We start from the raw sequence: 20997 nt of genomic DNA on the forward strand, positions 1-20997 counted from the left end.
TACTAGATTAAACATCATCAGCAAGATTTCCATAGGGTTTGCTCTATTGTGAAAATACAGACAATGGTCTCTTTAACTACTGCAAGTAGTAAATACTAGATTAAACATCATCAGCAAGATTTCTCTGAAAGCATCAAACCAGCCATACTAAATCAGAACAAGCGTCCATCTGGCACAGAAACCTTTCTTCAGTGGTAGTGAACAGTAGATGTGATGGAATGAATATAAAAACAGAGCAAGCACATAGAATACTTTCCTTGCATATTCTGACAGCATTCAGCAATCTGGGGCTTAAGCACTACCTGAAGTACAATGGTATTTTTGGTATAACATACCCTGGTGATTTTTTTTGTTAACATTAATTTGTCTGAGTATTTTCTAAACTCAGCTACATACTTGGTGTTCACAATATCCCGTGGCAATGAATAATACAGACAAAGTGTGTGAAAAATACGGTGCCACCTTTGGTTTCGTTTCTAGCCTGCCATCTGATAATTTTACTTGATGCTCTACTTTCTCTGTTATGAGAGACAGAGAATGTCCATCCCTATTCAATTTCTCCAAGTCCCTTTTTAAGACCAATGTACAAATTATATGTATGTATTTCTGTTTGTATAAATTACAGCAATGTAGGAAACACAGGTTTTAGTATCTACACAGTTACCCATCTCTCTGTGCATCTCTGGCTTTGCCTGGCCATCCATTGTGGAAAACTGCATAGGAAAGGATTCAGGGCAAAATTTAGATATGCATATTGATTTTTCACCTGGGAGCTGCGGTACTCTGCTGAAGATAGATGAATGCTGAAGAGATCATCCCTACTTTATGCTTTTAGAATGTGACTTTTTGTGTTTTGCCTCATAGCTGGTTGCTTACTAACCTACAGCCAAATTTTGATCCTTACACTTCCAGAGAAAAAACTTTTCTAAGGTCTCAGCCATTTAGTCCTTGCATAGAACACACATGAATGCATCTATTATATGGATTGTGGACCATCCAGTTATTCACATAAGGAAGAGATTCTTGAATAACTGTCCTAAAGCAACAGCATTCACAAGAACAAGGCACCAAAGAAATTCCCCTCAATTTATGGATTACTACAAACATCAATGAGTTGGCAGAATCAGTTGTGCACTTGTAAGCACAAGTCTTGGAAGGAAAAACTGTCTAACATTTAAGCATTAGAGAAGGCCTCAGACTCACTGCTCCAAATTAAATCACATCCAGTTAGGGGAGCTCAACATTTCTGCTTGGCTGCAAGTGTTCTGCATCAATGTCATCATTACTGAAAGAATAATGACAAAAATTCAAGAAAAATAATTCCTAGCCCATGATGTTTCTCATGTGAAATATAGGCACACATACATATACATGCATATATAGGTGCATATGTGTATACACAAGCACATACATAACTGAAAGGAAAATAATGGGAGCACAGATTTTCTAGGTGTTTTAAATTCCCAGAACACTTGTCTTCCCAGTCATGATCTTTGTCTTTCCAGTCGCTCCCTCCATATCTTTCTCTGAACAGCAATTAATTTCACTATATTTCTTTCGATGTAAAGTCACACTCAGCTTGTCAAATGAGAAAAGAAGATGATTAGAAACATCTGTGCACCACTTGGAGTTTTCCTTTTTATCATAAATACAGGTTTTCTGTTTTGCTTGTGGTCCAGTTCAGCTCTGCAGAACAAATGTTTTGGTGCTTTTGTGTTCTAGGTCCATCCTGGAAAAAACGTCACCAAACTACACTTACTGGTTTTTTCTATGAATTATAAGTATCTGTTCTTGTTCAGCCTCCTCACTGATTAAGATATTTAGTTTCTAGTCCTTCTGATTTGCTTTGGTTGCCAGACTTTCTTTAGATTCCCTGTACCAGTGTGACCCAGCTGGAACAACTCTGGTCTTATTTATGATGTAAATTCAACGTTTCATGTGCAGATTCATTTAGTGCTGGAACTATGGCCTAGCATAGAGGATATGGAGGCAGAAGGTCATGAGATCTATTCAGAGCTATAAAACTGTGGCCATGGGTAAGTTGCTTCATCTGCTGTTTCTAACAAATGAGAGCACCCCTTTCTTCACCAAGATTTTATAAGCTCATACCCACTTGGGTCACACAGTCACTGTGGGGTTTCTCTGATGGCAAACACCTAATTATTATTAACAGACATGTCCCTTTTGCTACTCATGCCTTTATCTACTGGTTGTCTGTCCTGTTGTAACACAGGATCTTCCCACATGGTTTGTATTATTTTTTAAATTTTGCCACTGGAGGCACAGCCACACACTTTATTTTTTCTTTGGATCATTTTGTAAGTTCACTCTTTCTTTCTACAAACTAAATGTGGTTTGGAACCCTGAGGTGTTCCCTGCGTCTCAGTATCAATGCTGAGCTCTCTGTTTTCAGCTATATTATCTAGCCTGAAAGTCACATACAGTTACTCTAGTACCTGCATCTACTGCTTTGGTTTGAGCCCTATAGCTTTTTTCCCTCTTCATTTTGACTTGCCTTTTACACCTTTCACCTAATATGTTTCAGGCAGCTCTTCTGCACCTTTTCCCTTTACTTGTGAACACTTTAGGCAATGGAGCTTTGAACAGTTACTGTGAAGGGAATCCTAGCCCCTGTGTACTTCATCCAATTCTCTCTCATGTTTTCATGGATAGCTTCCCATCAAGAGTGTGAGTTTGACTGGTTCTTACATCTTTCAGAATGTGCAATATATTCCAATTTTAGGATAGCCTCATTTGTTTGAGTATTTTATTGAAGTCTTTAAACATTATCTCCTGGTGTAAGACTGTATCTATAACTCTCCAACAGATGTTTCTTAAAAGTCAAAAAGAAAGGAAAAGAACATTCTGTAGATGTCATTCATACCTAGCTCTGCCCTTACCCCCTGGATACACACACTAGCCATAAAATCCAATGACCTAAGCAAACCCATTTCTCTTCAGTTTCTAAGCTCTCTAAGATATTTGGTATGATTGCAGATTCCCTTGCTTAGGTTAGGATGGGCCTGATCCTGCCATCTACTGAGTATTTCTGAATACCAGTCCTCCTTCTCTACATGGTCCAGCTTTCACAGTCATGTGGGCTGGATCCTCCTCACAGCCCTCATCCACCCACAGCCACCCTCATCCCACCTTGTATCCACCCCCAGATATACCTGTGCCCGGTCTAGCCTGACTGCTACAGCAGAAACAGGGCTGTGAACTGTTTGGATAGCACTTCCTTAGGAAGAAGGTGGTGGGCTGGTCAGGAGCACCCCATGGGCTGGAACTGTTCCTAAGCCACTAGTTAGACTGCTCTGCCCCACATGAAGTAAATGGTTCCAACTGTCCTTTGACCCTGGCTTCCTACCTTTAAGGTGTCTGAGACAAGGGTCGTTTGTGCTGTTTGGCTATAGCATTACTTGTCCATAGCAAAATGAGAGAGGAAGGAGTAGGAAAATCTTATCTCTATGTTCCAGTATTTAAAGGGTGACTACAAAGAAGATGGAAACTCCCTATTTGCAAGGAGTCACATGGAAAAGACGAGGGGTATTGGGTACAAGTCACTTCTGGGGAGATTCCAATTGTACACATGAGGAAAATTTTTCACAATGAGAACAATCAGCCACTGGAATAATCTCCCCAGGGAGGTGGTGGATTCCCCAACATTGGGCACTTTTGAAACTCAGCTGGACAGGGTGCTGGGCCATCTTGTCTAGACCAGGCTTTTGCCAAGAAAGATTGGACCAGATGAACATTGAGGTCCCTTCCAACCTGGTATTCTATGACTCTATGATCTGTCTTGATAACCCATGGGAGGAATTTCTCACTGACACAGCAGTGGTTAAAGAAAGAACTGGTATCCATGCATCTTATCCAATTTAAAGGCCTTATCATTATTTCCCTAGTGTTAGTGCAATGCCCTCTGAATAGCAGACACTGCCCAGCTTTTCACAAGATTAATGCCTTACCTTTTCTCTCAGTGCACTTTGCAAAGCAGGCAGAGGAAAAAGCAAAACACAAGGTAGAGGGCTTCAGGCAGAAGTACCTATGAAATGTACCATGAAGTCAACAATATTTACCCCAAACTGTAAGGTTTGAGACAACCCTGCTGAAATGAAACTAAGAGGGTCAGGATTTCAGGTTGCAGTTCTCAGTCTCTGCACCTTTCTCTCCACAGACAGATGACCAAAGCCACCAGAAACCCAGAAAATGGACTAGGTGACTGCAAAATTCTGCTATGAGATTGTAATGGACAGCCAAATATGAAAGACATTCATTCAAGGTCTGCCAAAAAAAGTCTGAGCAACTCAGAGACTCCATGAGAGTCAGGCTGACCCCATTTTCATCCCATGGCGTCATCACACCTATAAAGATTCTGGTGAATTTATATCTAGAAAACAATCAGAAACCTGGAGAGATTTCAGGGAACGGTGAAACTAATGTTAGGGAAATATAAACATAAGACTGACTAAGAGCTAAGAATGACCACCCTGGTTATGCAAAAGCTAAAAACTACAATAATCTAAAAGCTAAAACCAGAAAGGATACAGTAAAATGTTTTTAAATTAATAACAGGAGAATTATTACTTAAGAAAAACTCTATAAAAGTCTCCTTGACAAATGTTTGAAAGGCATAGCAGGTTGTAAGTGAAAATTACATGGGTCTCATAATTTGAAAATTGAAACTCCAGCTAAAAAAAAAAAAAAAAACTGGAACAGACTTTGGAGAGAATAGGGTGGCACTAGCAAGCCTATTATGAGCTGAGAGATTTTTTTGGTTTTAATTCTTTTGTATTTTGCTACACAATGTTGAAGTTCCACAGTTAATCTACAGAGGCATATAGGTTAACTCTTGTCACTTTAGGCTCTGAGGTGAGTTTTGGCCTGATACAGTTCTGTACAGTTCATAAGAGACTGAAGTAGGAAGGTATAAGACAAGATGGAAACAGGCACCTCTGGCAGAAATGCTCAGTTGTGACACCCTAGTTGCTAGACAGAGAATAAAAACTAGAGCTGTCTCAAGTGTCTGTATAACAAACTCACAGATTCCCAAGAAAACTATCACCTTTCTTGCCTCTTACTTTGGTGTCTTGGAAAAAACAATATTTCTGTCCCATATGAAACATTAAAATGGCTCCACATTTCACAGACAACTTTCCACAATCTGAGAAAAACTAGACTAGAGGAACAGTAAGTTCCTGAGTTTTTAAGTAATATGATCCATTATTAATGATAACAGTGCAAATTGTTCTCCCTTTTAAATTATATGTGAGACATTCTTCAGCTCTGAATTATCTGTCATTTAGAAATAGTTTTCATACTCATCACCAGTGAGATAAATTATATGATCTCTTGAGCTACACTTTTCTCTCTCCAATGTTCTTCAAATCCTGCCGATAGAATTATCATTTGCTTTCGTCCCAGGGTCCCTTCATTAAATGAACACCATTTTTTTCTGCTGCCTTCCTCTCACCCACTTCCTCATTAAATAATACATACCCCCTCACACATATCATACATTATCTCCAAATTCTGCACAACTTTTCAATAATATATTGCATGCTCGAAATAAATCTCATTTCTCATTGCTGGTACTAATAAAAGGTTTACATTTCTATTTTTGTCTGCCCTGAAATATTAGGTGCAAGAGCTTGTTGGAGTTGTATGGACTTTTGTTCTTAATTTGATTACAGGATTCTTTAATACTGCTACTGCTAAAGAGATTTATCTTACTGCATATTCCCAAGTCAGAGTGTGGCTTTCAGGCTGACCCATGATAATGCGTATAGCACATTTTGACTACCTAGTAGTGCCTCTGGGGAACATTCTTCAATGTACTTGTAATATTGCTTTCACAAAAGGTGTGCTGGCATGCCCAGTGAAGGCCAAACACTGAAAATGGCCACTTGGTAACAAGTAGGGGAGTAGAGCATCTTCTGCTGTTATGAATCCTCACATATGTCTTCTGCAACAAAAGAGAGCTATGGACTTGCTTTGGGGCCCCTGGTGCCACCATCCTAGCCAAATCAGTCTAATGACTGTCAGAAAAAGCCTGATAGACACTGAGACTGAAGATATTTCAATAACTATCCTCAGAAAGAAGACATTTTGCCAGGATAAAGCCTAAATGACATTCTTTTCTCCAGTGAATGCTATCATGACCCAGCATGCTGCTAAAAGCCACAGCAGCCCCTGAGCCAGAGAAATGCTGCACAGGGAACCTCAGCATCAGGATTTTGTATCCTGAACTTTGGGGTTTCCTGGCTCCATGGCAGTGGCTCGCAAGTGCTCTGGAGCCAGAGAACTTGGAAGCTCCAGAAATCACAGCTCCAAGATGCTGTTGCTGGAGGGAGCATAACATGCAGAGTATGTGGAAGTGACTTTTGTTTTCTCTCTGATTAAGAAAATAATAATTTTTTAAAATTCCAGCAGAAAATATACATTTCTTTGAAAATTTACTGCTATGAAATCACTCTAACAAAAAACTCCCAGCTAGCTCTGCTTATATCCACTTTATACAGCTCACTGATATTTGCAGTTGCTGCCTATGGCCAAGGTGCCAAAGTCAATAGTGGTAAATACCATTAGGCTTGACTTTTGACCTGCCAAGTCTCTGATTTGAACAAATTCTTTTTCTTGGTTTAATTTTTGTGTCGAGGGCAAGTCTGATTACATGATTACCTGAGTATATAACCGTTCTTAAATCTTATAATCTCCGTATTTCCGAAGTTTTTTATAAAATTAGTGTCTGTCTTTATTTTACTGCTGGGAAAGCCGTAACACAGAAATATTATGTGATCTGTCTGAGGGAAAACAGTGAGTGAGTGGCAGAGCTAGAAACAGTCCTGTCATCTCCTGCTATTCTTACTATGTTTACATTTAAACTGACACAGTTTTGTGCAGAAATCAGCATTAAATAATTATGCCATTACGTAATCCACACATTATTCTCAGCAGTGGTGTTTTATACAAACGTGATGGAGCCATATGGGAGTAGATAGCTCAGTTTGCCTGAACGCAAAGCAGAGGAGTTAAGGAGGGAATCAGCCATGAACAGCTTAGCAGGTATTGCTGGGTATTATGATGCCCTTTGCAAAGCCCCATAAGTAAAAAGCTTTCCTGAATTCAGAATTACAGAATTTGTGGTCTTCACTCATAACAGAATTTATTTCCTAATATTGGCCCTTGAATTCTGCTGGCCCATGTAAATTGCTGATGCCATTTATTCCTACACTTATCCCTTCTCTCCCCAGCGTGCACCCACAAGGTGAATATGCCCCAGGTTCTCCCAGGGTTTGCTGGCAGAAAAGAACTGATGTGGGGGAGGACTCAGATGGCTCTCCTGAGACATCATCCCTCTGCAGCTTGGCATAGAAGCCCAGAGACAGTTAATGCCTAACACATAAGCCCACAGAAACTAACTTTAGCCAAAAGTGTAAGGACATAGGCAGTCAAAATGTTTTTGGAATGGCTGTGTCCTCAAGGAGGGAATAAGGTGAGAGATTTCTGGAGGACATGGCTCAGAGTGCTGAGGAGAATTGCTTATTTATTCCTTGCCATAAGCAGTGAGCAGAGATTTCAAGAAAGCGTATGAGTTTGGCGAATGATTTGATGAAATAGCCCACCAGCATCAGGAGGCATCAGGCCATCCTGAGGCAGTGTGGCCCTGCACCCTCCTCTGTGCAGAGGAGCCCTGACTCCAGACTTAGAGTCACAGCGTTCTTGCCTGGCTCCTGTCTGCCTTCAAGGTCCTCTGCACGCTGGGATCACCTGCACAGCATAAGTCTGCTGCTGGCAACACTGGATTCATGAGGTCCTGCAGCGCCTCATAGAGCAAGCTGTGCAAGCTGTGGTGGGGGTGTCCTTCTCCCTGTGACACTGCTAACACTCTCCCCGAGCCTGCAGTCATTTCAGCACAGGCTTTGCTCCTACAAGTAGCTCAATTCACAGTGATGGTGCTTACACTCAGGAAAGAGCTCGGCATCTTCTGATGCTGCTCTCAAGATCAACCCTCAGCTCAAGCTCTCCTGAATAAATGGTAGCAAACACTGTGAGATCCACCATAAGGACATTAACCTTCTTGCCACCACCTCCCTGAACCTCCCACCTCTCCCTACGCTGGAGAGCACTGCTGACAGGGAAGCCACACACCGACAAGCAGCCCAGTGTTCTCGTCCAGACCCTGGGAAGAGTTGAATGTGATTGGTGATTGAGAGTAGGAGAAGCTCAGTGGTATTAGCTTTGCTATGTGATTATCATTCTTCCCCACAGCAGGAACAGACTGCTGGGAGCTGAACCACTTTGGAGGACAGGTGGTTGGTCTTGGTCAGGACTCTCTGAACGAAATGCTTTCCGGGGATGGTGTGTGTTTACACAGACCATGTCTGAGGGAGCTGGTGATGTCTAGCATGCTTACTTGTCTTCTTTGTCACCCTTCAGAACTTTTATTTTTTTGGAGCTGGCAGGCCCTGCATTTTAGGAGAAAAAAGACTTTGGTTGCAACTTTTACAACCAGAAACTAGAAGAGGGTGAACAAGGAAAGCCAAGAGTGCTAAGGTTTGGGGTTGAAAATTATTTTTTTAAAGCAAGACACTCAAAGCAGAGAACAAATACATGCAAACACTGAAGCGGATCCTGTACAGGAAAGGTCAGGGAAAACACTATGATAAAAAGATGTTCACAGTGATGGCACTGTTTTCTGGAATAAGGAGACTCTTGAACTTTGAAGAACAAGGATGCTCTGAACAGCTACAGCCACACACCCAAACAGCACTGTTCTGCTTGGCCATGCCTGTTACCACAGACTCAACAATGAGTGGGTGAGGCTTTAGGCCGGGGTCCCAGAGGTACCTCCAACCTCTACATTATCACAGGCACTTTAGCTGGCAAGGCTAAGATACTAACAGCCAGATCCACAAAGGTGCCCATGTCACAGTGATTTCAGTAGCTAAAAGAGCCAACAGGTGCCTAAACGTCACTTAGGGACTGGCCTTCAGTATCAAATACAAGTCCTAGAGGGGTAACAAGAATTATTTCCCAAAAGGGCCCCCCTGCATTGCAGTAGCTTCCATTCAGGTTGCTAGAAAAGGAGAATTTTGGATAAACTATCTCTGCCCTTACTTATGTTTCAACAGAGAGGAAACCCTCCACCCTCCTTCATGCCTGTTGTGATGCCCCAGGACACACTGTCCAGCTCCATGCCCAGCTCCAGCCACAGCTCATGCAGAAATGCTTGGACTGACAATTCACCACAAAGAATTTTGGCCTTAATTTATCCCCCATGAAAGAGCCCTGGAAGTTCAAATCTCCTCTCATTGTTGCATTTTGCCAGTGCTCACATTAATCTTGGAAATGTCAAAGGAAATCATAACAAGAGCAGCTGATCAGCCAACCTCAAGTACCAGAGATAGTAGATTTCCAGTCCTGCTCTCTGGGCCTCTTCATTTTTGCAGTGGTTCCACCAGCTAGGAGTAATTACACAAATCTATGACATAATCCCTACTGAAATTCAAATCTTTTCATTCCCTTCCAGCCAATTGGAACTCACCCCTGATGTTTTCCAGCTCCCTGCTACTGTGAATGAGACCGTATCCATGTGAAAATATGCTTGGATCACCCACTGTGATTTATTCATCCGGAGGCAATTTGGAGGTTGTTGCTTACAATTAGCCACTTGATCTTTATCAGCATTGTTCCTAGCCCTTAGAAAGCTGTGTCTCTGGATACAACCTTTCCGGTACTTGGACGGCCTATTTGATTACACAACTGGACCTGTTTGTGCATGGGATACTGGAGTGAGTGAAATCCTAACGATCCTCAACATTCATTTTGTCTATCAGTGGCAAGAACTAATATTTAGAATAAGTTCCCCAGTGTGTCCCTTGGAAAACATCACAGTATCACACTACAGAGGATAGCATTGTCTGCTCAGGGGGAAGATTGTAGGGCAACAAAGCTGATATGCTCATTATTATACCAAATTACAAAGGAAAGTAAATCATCTTGTGGTGTTCATTTTGGAGATGTCAGCTTTCCAGCTGAACAGGAACAAGCCCAGGCAATGCGGGATGAGAAAGACACTCTAAAGAAATGCATATTTCTTTGAAACAATGTTTGTGAATGTGCATTAACTGTAACAGCAAAACACCATTTAATGATATGGATTCACTCTAGCATATCTGACAGAGCAGTTTAGCCAGCCTTTTGCAGGGATCTCAGACAGAAAGGAAGATCTGGCATTGCCTGTTTAAGAAAAAGAGATGGAAATTACCAAGTGTGGAGATGAGAGTGTAGGAAAAAAGAAAATTAAGGGAACTAAAAAGCAGGAGAGTACTAAGGAAGTAGCAGAGCATTTTGGTTGGCTGTGAAATACAGAGTTCCTGAGCTCTTGAAGAAACCAAAGAGGAGTATGGGAGCCATAAGAAAGAGCAAGTGGGATACTGCCTGGTCATTTGTGTCATCATTCCTACCGCCTGGAGCCATTCTGCCTTGGCAGCATTTTGTATCAGCTGCAAACAGTGTGCAAGACAGTGAAATCATGCCCATGAGCCCAACAAAGGGAAGTGAGTAAGGTAACTTGCCTCAGTGATGTCTGAGTGTAAAATCCTCCAGGTGGAAAAAAGGCTTTGAACAAACTTTTTTGGGAAAACCCAAAACTGTCAGCTTTTAAGCACACTAGTTATTTCAGCAAACTTTCAAAGCAGTTTTAAGGCTTACCCCAAACTTACACTGCAGTGTATCCCCAAGGCTTACACTGCAAGAATGTGCAGTCTGTATGCTTGCACCCCAGAAGTTATGAACTTCGAAAGTGTATCAGTAGTCTTCAGAGAGGACAAGGAATGGTTAGAGACAGAGACCTCAAAACCATAATCTACTCTGGGCGCCTCTCTCATTTCTTCTAGCTCCAAAGAAACCGAAAGATACACCTCCTCCTCCTCAGCCAGGAGGCAGAAAAAATCTCCATCAGCAACTCTGAACTGTGTACCAGCCCCCCCCACCCCACCCCGTCCACCCCCATCGTCTGTAACCTTTGCAAAAGGCGGGGCTGAGCCTAAAGTGTGCTGGCAATGCAAACTGCTTCTCTGGTCTGCATGAAGTTATTCTTTGGTGAAGAGCTGATTTATGCCATACATTAGAGCAGACCTGTCAGGAAGACTTACTCTTCTAAGTATTCAGTGATGAAATGACAGGGAAAAGTATCTTTGTCCCATCCAGCGTGGCAAGAATACCTAGAATGTAAAATGGTCCAACCTATCCTCCTGCAACACTGATTCATCCTTCCACATGGCAAGTCATACCAAGGAGAATTCTGTGAATGGTTTTATCTCTAAGACATGTTAGCAGACTGAGCAAAAATCTCAGTTTTGGGGTGGGTCGACTGGAGATTCCCTATGAATCCATTTAATGTGGTTTAGAAATACACCTCTTTTCCTATGGCAGGGGTATCCTCGGATGAATTAATTTAACAAAGAATTCCTGATTTATTTAGATGATAGCAATGCCTAGGACTATGCTATAGGCAGAATACCATGGGTTTTTACTAGACATGTTTCACTCTCTGAAAAATTAAAAAATTGTCTAGTTAATAGACACTGAGAAAACAGCAAAGGGACAAGAGAAGTTGTCAATAAAGCAGATGTCCTGTCTCTTGCAGCCTTGCTGTTAGCTACACTTATTTACTGGAGTTTCAAAACACTATAAAAATATTATGAAATCAAACACTGCTAAATCATATGAGCAACTTCCTCCCAGAAACTGCATGACTTGCCCAATTCAACAGTCATACTGACAAAGCTGAAGCAAAGAGCAGTCCTAGAGACTAGTTTTCTGCAGGCTGATTCACAAGCAGCAGTTGTTCAGTGAATTGCTTCAGATATTTGTAGAAATTTCCATCCTCAGCCATTAACCTCATTTTTCTCTTAGGTGTTTCTGTCCTCTTATGGGGCATCTTGGCTGTTCGTGTAACAAGAGCTGAAAAGCTTTAGTTTATCACTCAGTGAATTAAGACAACCCAAAATTGATGTTAGGTTACCTTAAAGCACCAGACATCATGTTTGGTGCTTTGGCAGTTGCTGTGTGAACAGTTCCAGCATCCTTCTAACCAAGGGAGAAACCTCCAGGAAATATACTGAAGTAAAAACTGGAAGCAGAAATCTCTGCCTCCATCTCAAGCCAAGCCCTTCAAATTCACTCACTAGGCACTAAACAATACAGATGTCACCTCGTAAACACATGATTCTCCTGGAAAGCAGTATGTTATGGGGCAGTATGGGGCAGCAAGGATAACATCCTAGCAAACGTCTAGCCAGCATCACAATGTTCACGATCAGCTCAGGAGAACAAAAGAGGACATTATCCACCAGAACTGATTTATTAAAAACCTCTCTAAGGACTGCAGTGATATTATCTCACCTGGCTCTGCAGACATGTGGGTCAATGAAGCTTCCTGTATGACTGCACTGGCCATGTCTTCACTGCAGGATTATCTCACCCTGTCCGAACTAACCATCCTTCTGAACAGTCTTGCCAATAAATAGTGGTTTAACCAAGGAATAGTGCTCAAGGTACAAGTAGTGATATTACGCTGACTCTCAGAGGGAGTCCCAGGAAGGTTCTGGAGACCAAGCCACCCCTCAGAGCATCCTGCCTGTGTTCACACACAAGGCTGCTGTAAGACAAGCTAAAGGGTGGTGCTGGGTTAAGCTTTAGCCAGTAACCCCTAATGTGTCTGCAAAACTGCCACATTCCATTTAAAGGTTTTTGCTAGTGTGTGCATTGCAAGGCAAGTGAATCCTTAGATTGTAATAGTGAAAAAAGGCTTTAGTCCTGAGCAGCTCCAGGTATATATATGTTTTGGCAGTAAAAGGAGTTGGGTTTTTATTTCCCATCCTATACATGCAAGCCTACAGAGAGGACAGTAGGAATGTGATGGAGAAAGAGTGACATTAATCTCATCTCTTTGACATAGCCACCAAAAAAGCCTCCTTGACACAGGTAGGAAAGAACTCTGTCCCTTTAAAAAAGGGGTAATAAGCTGTTTTCCACTGGAAAAAATAAGCAAACCCCAACAACCAATTAAAACAAAAACAAAAACAAACAAAAAAACCAACAAAACAAACAAACAAAAAAAAACAAAAAAAAAAACAAAAAAAACCCAAACAACAACAACAAAAAAAAAAGAAACAAAAACAAAGGCAGGGCTAGGAGTAGGGAGATTGAGTCATCTTTCTTTTTGGAACATTTTCCCTAACTGGAATATGACTGATTTCCAGGCCAGAGTGGCAAGAAAGGGCTCAGGGGAATTTGGTTATACCTGAAGTTCTCCACTGTAATCATGCAGCGCAGGCATAGCCTACACATGTGGGCTGCAAATGGCACAATATATACCAGTGATTATAGACAGTGATTATGGCACTCCTTGAAACCTATTACTGAGAACCTTTCTGACAAAATTTTAAAAAACTCCGAGCGTTCCCTCAGAAGACTCTGAATTACACGTCCATGATTAGGTAAGAAAACTAGGTTGAATATCAAGAACCTTTCCCCAGTGCCTCATCCTAGACTCTTCTGGGATTAAAACTCTGTCTAGACTATACCACTGACAGCTGGGATAATTTCTCCCATCGCAGAACAAGGCAGGGGGTGGAAGAGTGTTAATGCTTTCTCCCTGTCTTAAATATCAGTCAGTCAGTCCATTAAGGGTGAGGGCATCCCTAAGAACCAGTCCAAATCACAGTTGTATGGGGCCAAGAAAGATGGAAGGGGATTATATCAGCAGTGGGGAAGGGCCTGGAAGCTATATTCAGAGGCCTGTTGGAACATAGTAAGGCCAGCCCTAGCAACATCAAAAGCTACAGCAAGGAGTTAGTTTATACAGCATAGTCAGTTGGATTAGATCCTTCATTAGGATGCAGAACAAACCTCTTCTCCTTGGCAGACAGTATTGAGAAACAGAATAAAAATGGAAATCGGATCTGAGCCCTGAATTCCCCATTCAACATGAGTTCCTCTTATTTGCGTAGGAATTCAAGTTCGCCTAGCTTTGTTTGAAATAAAGGTAACAGGAAATTTCAGTGCAGGATGAGGTCAAGGTCTCTTGCTTTGGGGTCAGCTAGCCCTGGGAGGACTCTTTAGTCAGAACACCCTGTCCTAAGAGAATGACAAGCAGAAGGGGAGAGCATTTGCCACGGGATACCAGCAGTACCATCTCTCTACAGCTGCATCTTCAGCAGGCAAACTCAACACTAAGACTTTGGAAAAGACCTTTCTTAGTTTGAGTTGAACAAGCAGTTGTCATGCTTTACAGAGTCACTGACAGTCTGATACTTAAGTGGATGCTTTTTTGCATGGAGAGCACCCGGGATGAGGCCACTAGTCAGTTTGTTACTTTTTCCCTAACGTGCATCTTTTGAGGAAGTTGCTGCTCTGTTTCAGGGTATTGCAGGCTAAGAGAACAAAATAAATCTGGTTTGGGTTTTTTTTTTTTTTTAAAGCCTCTGATTGCAGGATTATTTGCATTAAAATTCACAGAGGTCAGACAGAAAAGCGTGAGTTTGATCTCAGTCATGTCAGCATGGCTAAGGGGTCAGTGGGAGGGGTATGCAAGTATACTGCAAATTCAATTTAAGATTGGAAAGAAGCCCAAGTATTTAAAACAGGAATTAGTTTTCTCTATTTACTGTATCATCATAACAAAGCATGCTTATGTTTAAGAAAGTATTTTTGTTGCTGGTGTCTAGGACTTGTCTTTATTGTGTTTTAGGGCAGAAGAAAGAAGGAAAGCTCTTGCTCTATTGGTTAGCGTTTGTTTTACAATTTCCCATAGATTCCTCTTTAAAACAGCCTCTGAATTGAAATCAGATATCAGACATATTTAGATAAAATATTTCTTGCCCTGAAGCAGGACTGATTGAAATATTAATAGCTATTAGAAAGATACATGCCTGCATTTCACTTCATGCAGTTGAAGCCTATAAATCACTATATTAGCCCCTCAAATTATAAACAAAAAGACAGTTTTCTGGCTGCCATAATAGAAGAGAAAAGAGACTGATCGTAATAAGCAACCTGGGCCTTTAATTATTTTATTAATATTGCAAATTATAACTGACAGAGCAATTAGGGTTGAATATTACCGCAGGAAAGCAGCTTGACCAATGTTGATCGGATGATGTTAATATTGGATGATGTTAAATAGGTGGAATTTAGTTTAACAGAGGAAAAAATAGGTTCCCTGTGGTTTATCTCATTAAGGTGATTTCCATAGCTCCAACAGTGATTCCCACATCTTTAAAACTAAATTTGGTAACAGACAAAAAGACACAGCTGGATTGGGATGGTAAGGGACTTAGAAGATTTTTGATTCTGTCATGAAATGTCCATTGCTGAATTTATTTAATTTGGCTTTAATTTATTCCTCAATGAGATAATCCCAGTCTCCCTTCCTCTGAAGTATGTCCCTTGGATTTCTTAAAAACCCTCATATCTCTCTGGGTACCTTCTGTTGCACCACCTCAAATCTTCTACATGCACTTAACATTAAGGGGATCTAATTTTCTTCTTTTATGCCTATTTTTCAGCAACATAAATCCATTGACTTTAATGGGCTTGCACCTGACTTGCTCCAAGAAAACCAGACTGAAAGAATTAGCCTCACAGTGTTTAAAGTCAGATTCAATATTCCAAAAGTGACCATTCTATGATTGCCTTCTACAGAAATAAATCTGTTTTCCTTGGCTCCACCTCACAAGACAGCACTGTTGCTGCAAGACCTTAACAGACAGAAAGATTCTGAGCATGACACAATCTTCCTTTAGCACTTAAACTGCAGTGCTGTTCAGGAAACTACATGACTAATTTTTAAAGCCTTACACCACAGATAATTTTTCCAGTTCTTCCTTTTGCTCTTAAAAAACAAATGCAACTTTAATTTTCTGCCTTTTTCCCCCCAAACACTGGAAAATACTTGGGATACATTTTGGCAAAACTAAAGGAAATATCTTAAGAAAAAACTTCTTTGAAGCCAAAGAGAACAGAGATCTGCCATGATGTTTTCCCAATGTGAGGTTTGCTATTCACATACAAGAAAAAAAGTCAACCTTTATCTATGTAATGAAATGCAGAAATATAGGTGCTGGAAAAATTATTTCCTAGCATAAGCAAAATCATAAAGTAATGTAAACATCATAAAGTAACAGTATTTTATCCACCTAAACTGTTCTTTCACAAATCAAACTACAGGATTCCTGTCAAGTTAAAAATCTTACTATATATATTTTTAAGTGTCTTATTAAGTGTTTTATTCTGTTATTACCTATACCCTTCATTGTTTACAGCATGACAGAAGTCTCATCCTATTGTTTTTTGACTACCTCATCTGTTGTTTGCTCTGTGTGCTGCATGGGTGAGGTTTCTAGACTGAAATTACAAAAGAAAACTAGTAAAGGAATGTGAGCTTCATTTCTTGCCTTGACTGTAGTGTAGAGCCTGCCAAAACTAGGGATGAGGTTTGCTGGAAATTTAATTAATTTGAAATTTAGGTTGGTTCTGAACCAGACAGGAATCGTGGGTCTGGTTTTTTTGTTTTGTTTTGTTTTTTTTTTTTTTAATTCTCTCCTAAAGACAGGAATGGAACTAATCTAACTGAGCTGTTGCAAAGAGCTCAGGAGTTTCCAGTCCCTAAATGACGTGCTAAACTCACAGGAAAGAAGCTGTTAGCAGAAGAGCCAGTGACATTAGCCCTGAGGTCAGGAACTCTCAATTTTTAGCAACCCCTCCCCTACAGAAAACATCTCTGTGGGATTCTGTGCAATCTGGCAGAATGTGGAATGCTGTTCAGAACCAAAGTTTTTCAAGCTTATAGAAAATGTAAAACTACCTCTCCTCTGATCTGCTGGGAAAAAAAGTCAAGTCTAATGAGCTACTTCTGGATCTGTAGAAATGGAAAGATCTTTTATCTCAAAATGATCTGTGCAAGGAGGTACCATGTCACTGTGATTTAACTCCGCTGATGAAGTAAAAGCAATTCCAGGAGAGAAATCTACTCCTGACAATGGCACATGTGGCAAAAAGATTTTGAAGTAGTAAGGTTTGGTGTATATTGTTTGCTCTGACAGTGAATTTAAAACTCTGGAAGCAGTCAAGGTATTGTGTGCCTTATGGCCAGAGTAATGCCACAGCAGGGTACAGTAAGCCATGCTTTCTGTCTTGGGCCAAATACGATCCCAAGTGGATTTCACTAGTACCACTGAAATCGTCCAGGGTCGTCTGGAGCTCTAGCTCAGTGACTTTAAATATTGCACAATGCTCCTTTCAGCTAGTAGAGATGGTACAGCCTTTATCATGGTGTATGTTGCACAATTCTTAATCCTTATTGCTCTTTCAAGCCCTGTTAGATGAAGACATTTGCTCAAGCATGAAGGATTAAATCACTAGAACTGACAATTGATTTGAACTCATTTGAACCCATTTATTGTATAATTTGTTTGGCAGGACAAAACCAGATGTATGATTATATGTACAGTGAGGATGACCAACACAGATAGGGACAGAATCTACCTTTTTTTGTTTGTTTTGATCCCAAGTCTCTGTCATTTATGGTGCCAGAACTCTACCTTTCAGATGGCTGCAAAGGAAGACAAACTTCCTAGGACTGACTCTGGCTAGAGCATCAAGCGCAGGGCTCAGCTGGGGTATGTGCTTTTAGAAGAGAACAGCTGATCCACACAGTAGAAAATAGCAGGCAGATATATCTCTGTCTGACAGGCTATGCCATTACAAGATTTCTAGTGGGCTGTTTCTCAGCTCCAATTCTGTTTTACATTTTTACACATATACAACTCAAGAACTATTTAGTAGAAATCTTCATAAACTGCAAGCAACGTGTCTTAAAAAATGCCACAAGCTCAGTGCATTCTCTGGCACTGTGACTGACCTAACCTACGTATCATTGACACTCCTGACAATTAATGGCCTGCATCAGTAACAACCCTGGAGGCTGGTCATACACACAGTGCCTGTACTCACAGTTTTCACAGCGACTCCCTGTGTAGCCAGCCAGACAGGCACATTTGTAGGTACCGCTTTTGTCTAGAATGCATGTTCCATCATGAAGGCATGGAGATGAAGAACAAGCTACAAAAGAAAAGCAAAAGTGTTCACGGTCTCTCATAGGATGGGGTACCTATTTTTCCCCATGATGGTTGTGTCTTGAGGTAAATTACATATTCTGGTTAAAAGTTAGGAAGACACAGTAAAGGGCTTAATGAATGTCAAAAAGCCTTCTGCTCTTCTTTCTTATTTACTGGAGAGGGGATCTTACAGGGATGGGCAGTTCTTTTCTCAGCATTCATCACTTACTCTTAACATTTTCCTTTAACTGTAGTCAAGTGGTGAGAAGGGTTTGTGGAAGAAAAATAATTTACTGCAATCTCCAACAGTGTTTAGAGCTTATCCTAAATTAAAGAAAATTAACATCAACCTATATTTCTTTTGCCATTCACCCCAGAGTTTACAGATAAACTCTGGGATCCATGGTTCTGGTGAGTTTTTTGGGCCTCGGATAGTGTCATCCCAGACTTTGGGAGCTGCTTTGCCCCTGAGGAGCACTTCTTTGGTGTTGGGTTCAGGAAGCTCTGAATGGTCATGATGACCCTAAGTCTGATGGGGAAGCTCTTGAATACAATTCTAACAATGATACATATAAAACTGTACCATATTAGCATAAATTAATATCAGAATGTGCAATTGCACCATTTAATATCAGCAAATTCCACTGTGCAGTAACACACACACTTTTGTGCCTGTTCTAAAGGGAGATGAGTGAGCAGAACATAATTTACTTTCAAAAATACAAAGAAATAATTTCCACTTAGATTATTTTCCAAACTGAGGGTGGGTTTTAGCAGACAGAAAGTAGAGCCAAAATCTCAAGATTTAGATCCAGTTTAATATTCAAGTAGCTCCAACACCTGAGGAGTTCAGGATCTGATGCCCTGCTTCAAGTCCATCTTAAGAAAACAAGACTCTGCAGCAAAGTTCACATCTGGATCCATACCAGAAGTTCAGACCAGTTTCAGCTCACATTGACTCCAAAACAAATTTCCTGCCATCTCAAAGAATTATCCAAGCATGCTTGATAACTTATGGATTAAACTCTGAAATAATAATTGCTAGAAAGGCCTACATTCCAATTAATTTACAGATCATCATTGTCCTTCTATGCTAAATACACCGATTACTTTGGTTTTAACAGAAATATGAATCTTTGTACCAGCTGTTGAGTGTTGCAACCATGAGCAACTCACCCTGGGGGACTATGGTGAGGTTGTGTACTATTACATTTAAAACATTCTCTCTGCAGCAGTCCAGAATGACAGACATCAGAATCAGCAGTTTTCCTTGCAAAGGCTTCACTTGAAGCATAATCTTTGAGTCTCTTACATCCAGATGGCAAGAGACAAGAAATATATAGATGCCACATATGGATTTCTCTGGAGGTCTCATGTGGTGATATAACAGCAACTCATACATGCAATGAGTATCTTCCAGGTCTCATAAAAGACTAAGGTCCAACTAAGGACAGTAATTAATTTGTTAAAAGGAATATGTATGTGGCAATTGTACTGTATCCAACTAATGTAAAATATCACTGAGAAAGGGAAGGACAAGCAGAAGAGCCTGTACATACTGATATTTTGTAGTCACTGGTTTGAAGCCAGTGAACTTTCAGCTCTGTCCTTGTCCCAGCTTTGTCTCATGATACTGTAAAAGTAAGCATGTCAAGTGAACAAGGATAAGTGCCAGATACTGTCCTTGAAAATGCCTGATACCAAGTGCACTAAATAGTTTTCTTTTTAAAAAAGTCTTGATTTCCTGGCTTCAGTCAAACATCATGGGACAGACAGTACTACAAAAGGTTAAAGTCCCTATGTTGTGTCAAAGATCACTAGCTTAGGGGTACAGAAAGTAAAGCATTATTGAAATTCAATAACAGGCTTTCAACTAACTAGATCCAGTATATGTCTAATCCCTAAGAGACCCTGATGCCTACCCATCTGGCCCCCCATCCTTCTCATTTGAAGTCTGTTGAGTGACTTCTAGTCACTCATGCCAATTATTGGCTCCCATTTGACACTCGGCATGGGATGGGACCTAACACCTGCTTCCAGACCAGGCAGCACAGCAGGTTGTGTGGTTTCATTCTTTAATAACTACACATGCAGTGACCTTTTCTAAAAGGGATATAGGCTTTGCAGTTTATTTTGTATCAATCAAAACCTTTCCAGCAGCTGAACCAGTGACCTCCATGCACTCAGTGCCACTGCTTCAGCCAGCCCAGAGCTCAGAGGAAGGGAAGACGGAAAGGGAAGGAATTCAGTTCTGACTGCACAAGAGGCTTCTTCAGTCTTCTCCATTACACCCCTAAGGTGCTGGGGACATCAGATCACCTCTATGGCCTGGTGCACATCCTGTAAGCACATATGCTGCTGCTGCTCTCACCTGCAGCACAGGGAATTGCTCTAGCAAGCCCTGTGCAATCTGTTCTGAGGACCTCAGATTTTCTGCAGCGCTGTGCACAGAGGGAAATTTCAGGGGAAATGCTTCAGTTTGCAATGTGCTGACAGAGCTTTTGATCCTGTGCTTCGCTCACTTTCAATTCTACACTGCCCCATGCATGCCATGTTCTTCCTTCAAACTGTCCTGCCGGCCAGGTTAATGCTTCAAATCAAAAGACACTGGGAGTGTTTTAAAAGCCTTTCAATGCAGCTACACATTGGGCCAGAACAGCCTCATAATCAAGTGCACAATAAGACATCCTCACAAACTCTAAGAAGCCCTTTGGAACGTGCTCTGTGTGGATTACCACACTTGCAGCCACCCAGCCTCAGAATAATTACCACTAAAAATGAGGCGGAAATAAAGTGCTCAACAGTATTCAAATACCAAGTGTTCCCTGCTGGGCAGAGAAAACAGAATCAATTCAGCTTGCACCATATG

General features: G+C 41.0%; 1 protein-coding gene and 1 long non-coding RNA gene across 5 annotated transcripts in view; one reads left to right on the forward strand and one right to left on the reverse strand.

Annotated features, from left to right (window-relative positions):
* LOC116965882 overlaps positions 1-20997 on the forward strand; it is a 94166-nt gene that overhangs the window by 17992 nt on the left and 55177 nt on the right. The gene's annotated exons all lie outside the window — the stretch shown is intronic.
* Positions 1-20997, reverse strand: part of PAMR1 (peptidase domain containing associated with muscle regeneration 1) — a 59012-nt gene that overhangs the window by 12500 nt on the left and 25515 nt on the right. For all 4 annotated transcript variants that reach the window (XM_033011125.2, XM_033011117.2, XM_033011105.2 and 1 more), the window contains exon 6: positions 18025-18132. In XM_033011125.2, the coding sequence (XP_032867016.1) occupies positions 18025-18132 (108 nt within the window). The remainder of the gene's footprint in view (positions 1-18024; positions 18133-20997) is intronic.

Source organism: Tyto alba, unplaced genomic scaffold (assembly GCF_018691265.1).
Source record: "Tyto alba isolate M040663 unplaced genomic scaffold, T.alba_DEE_v4.0 Super-Scaffold_18, whole genome shotgun sequence".
In the NCBI taxonomy this organism is placed as follows: domain Eukaryota; kingdom Metazoa; phylum Chordata; class Aves; order Strigiformes; family Tytonidae; genus Tyto; species Tyto alba.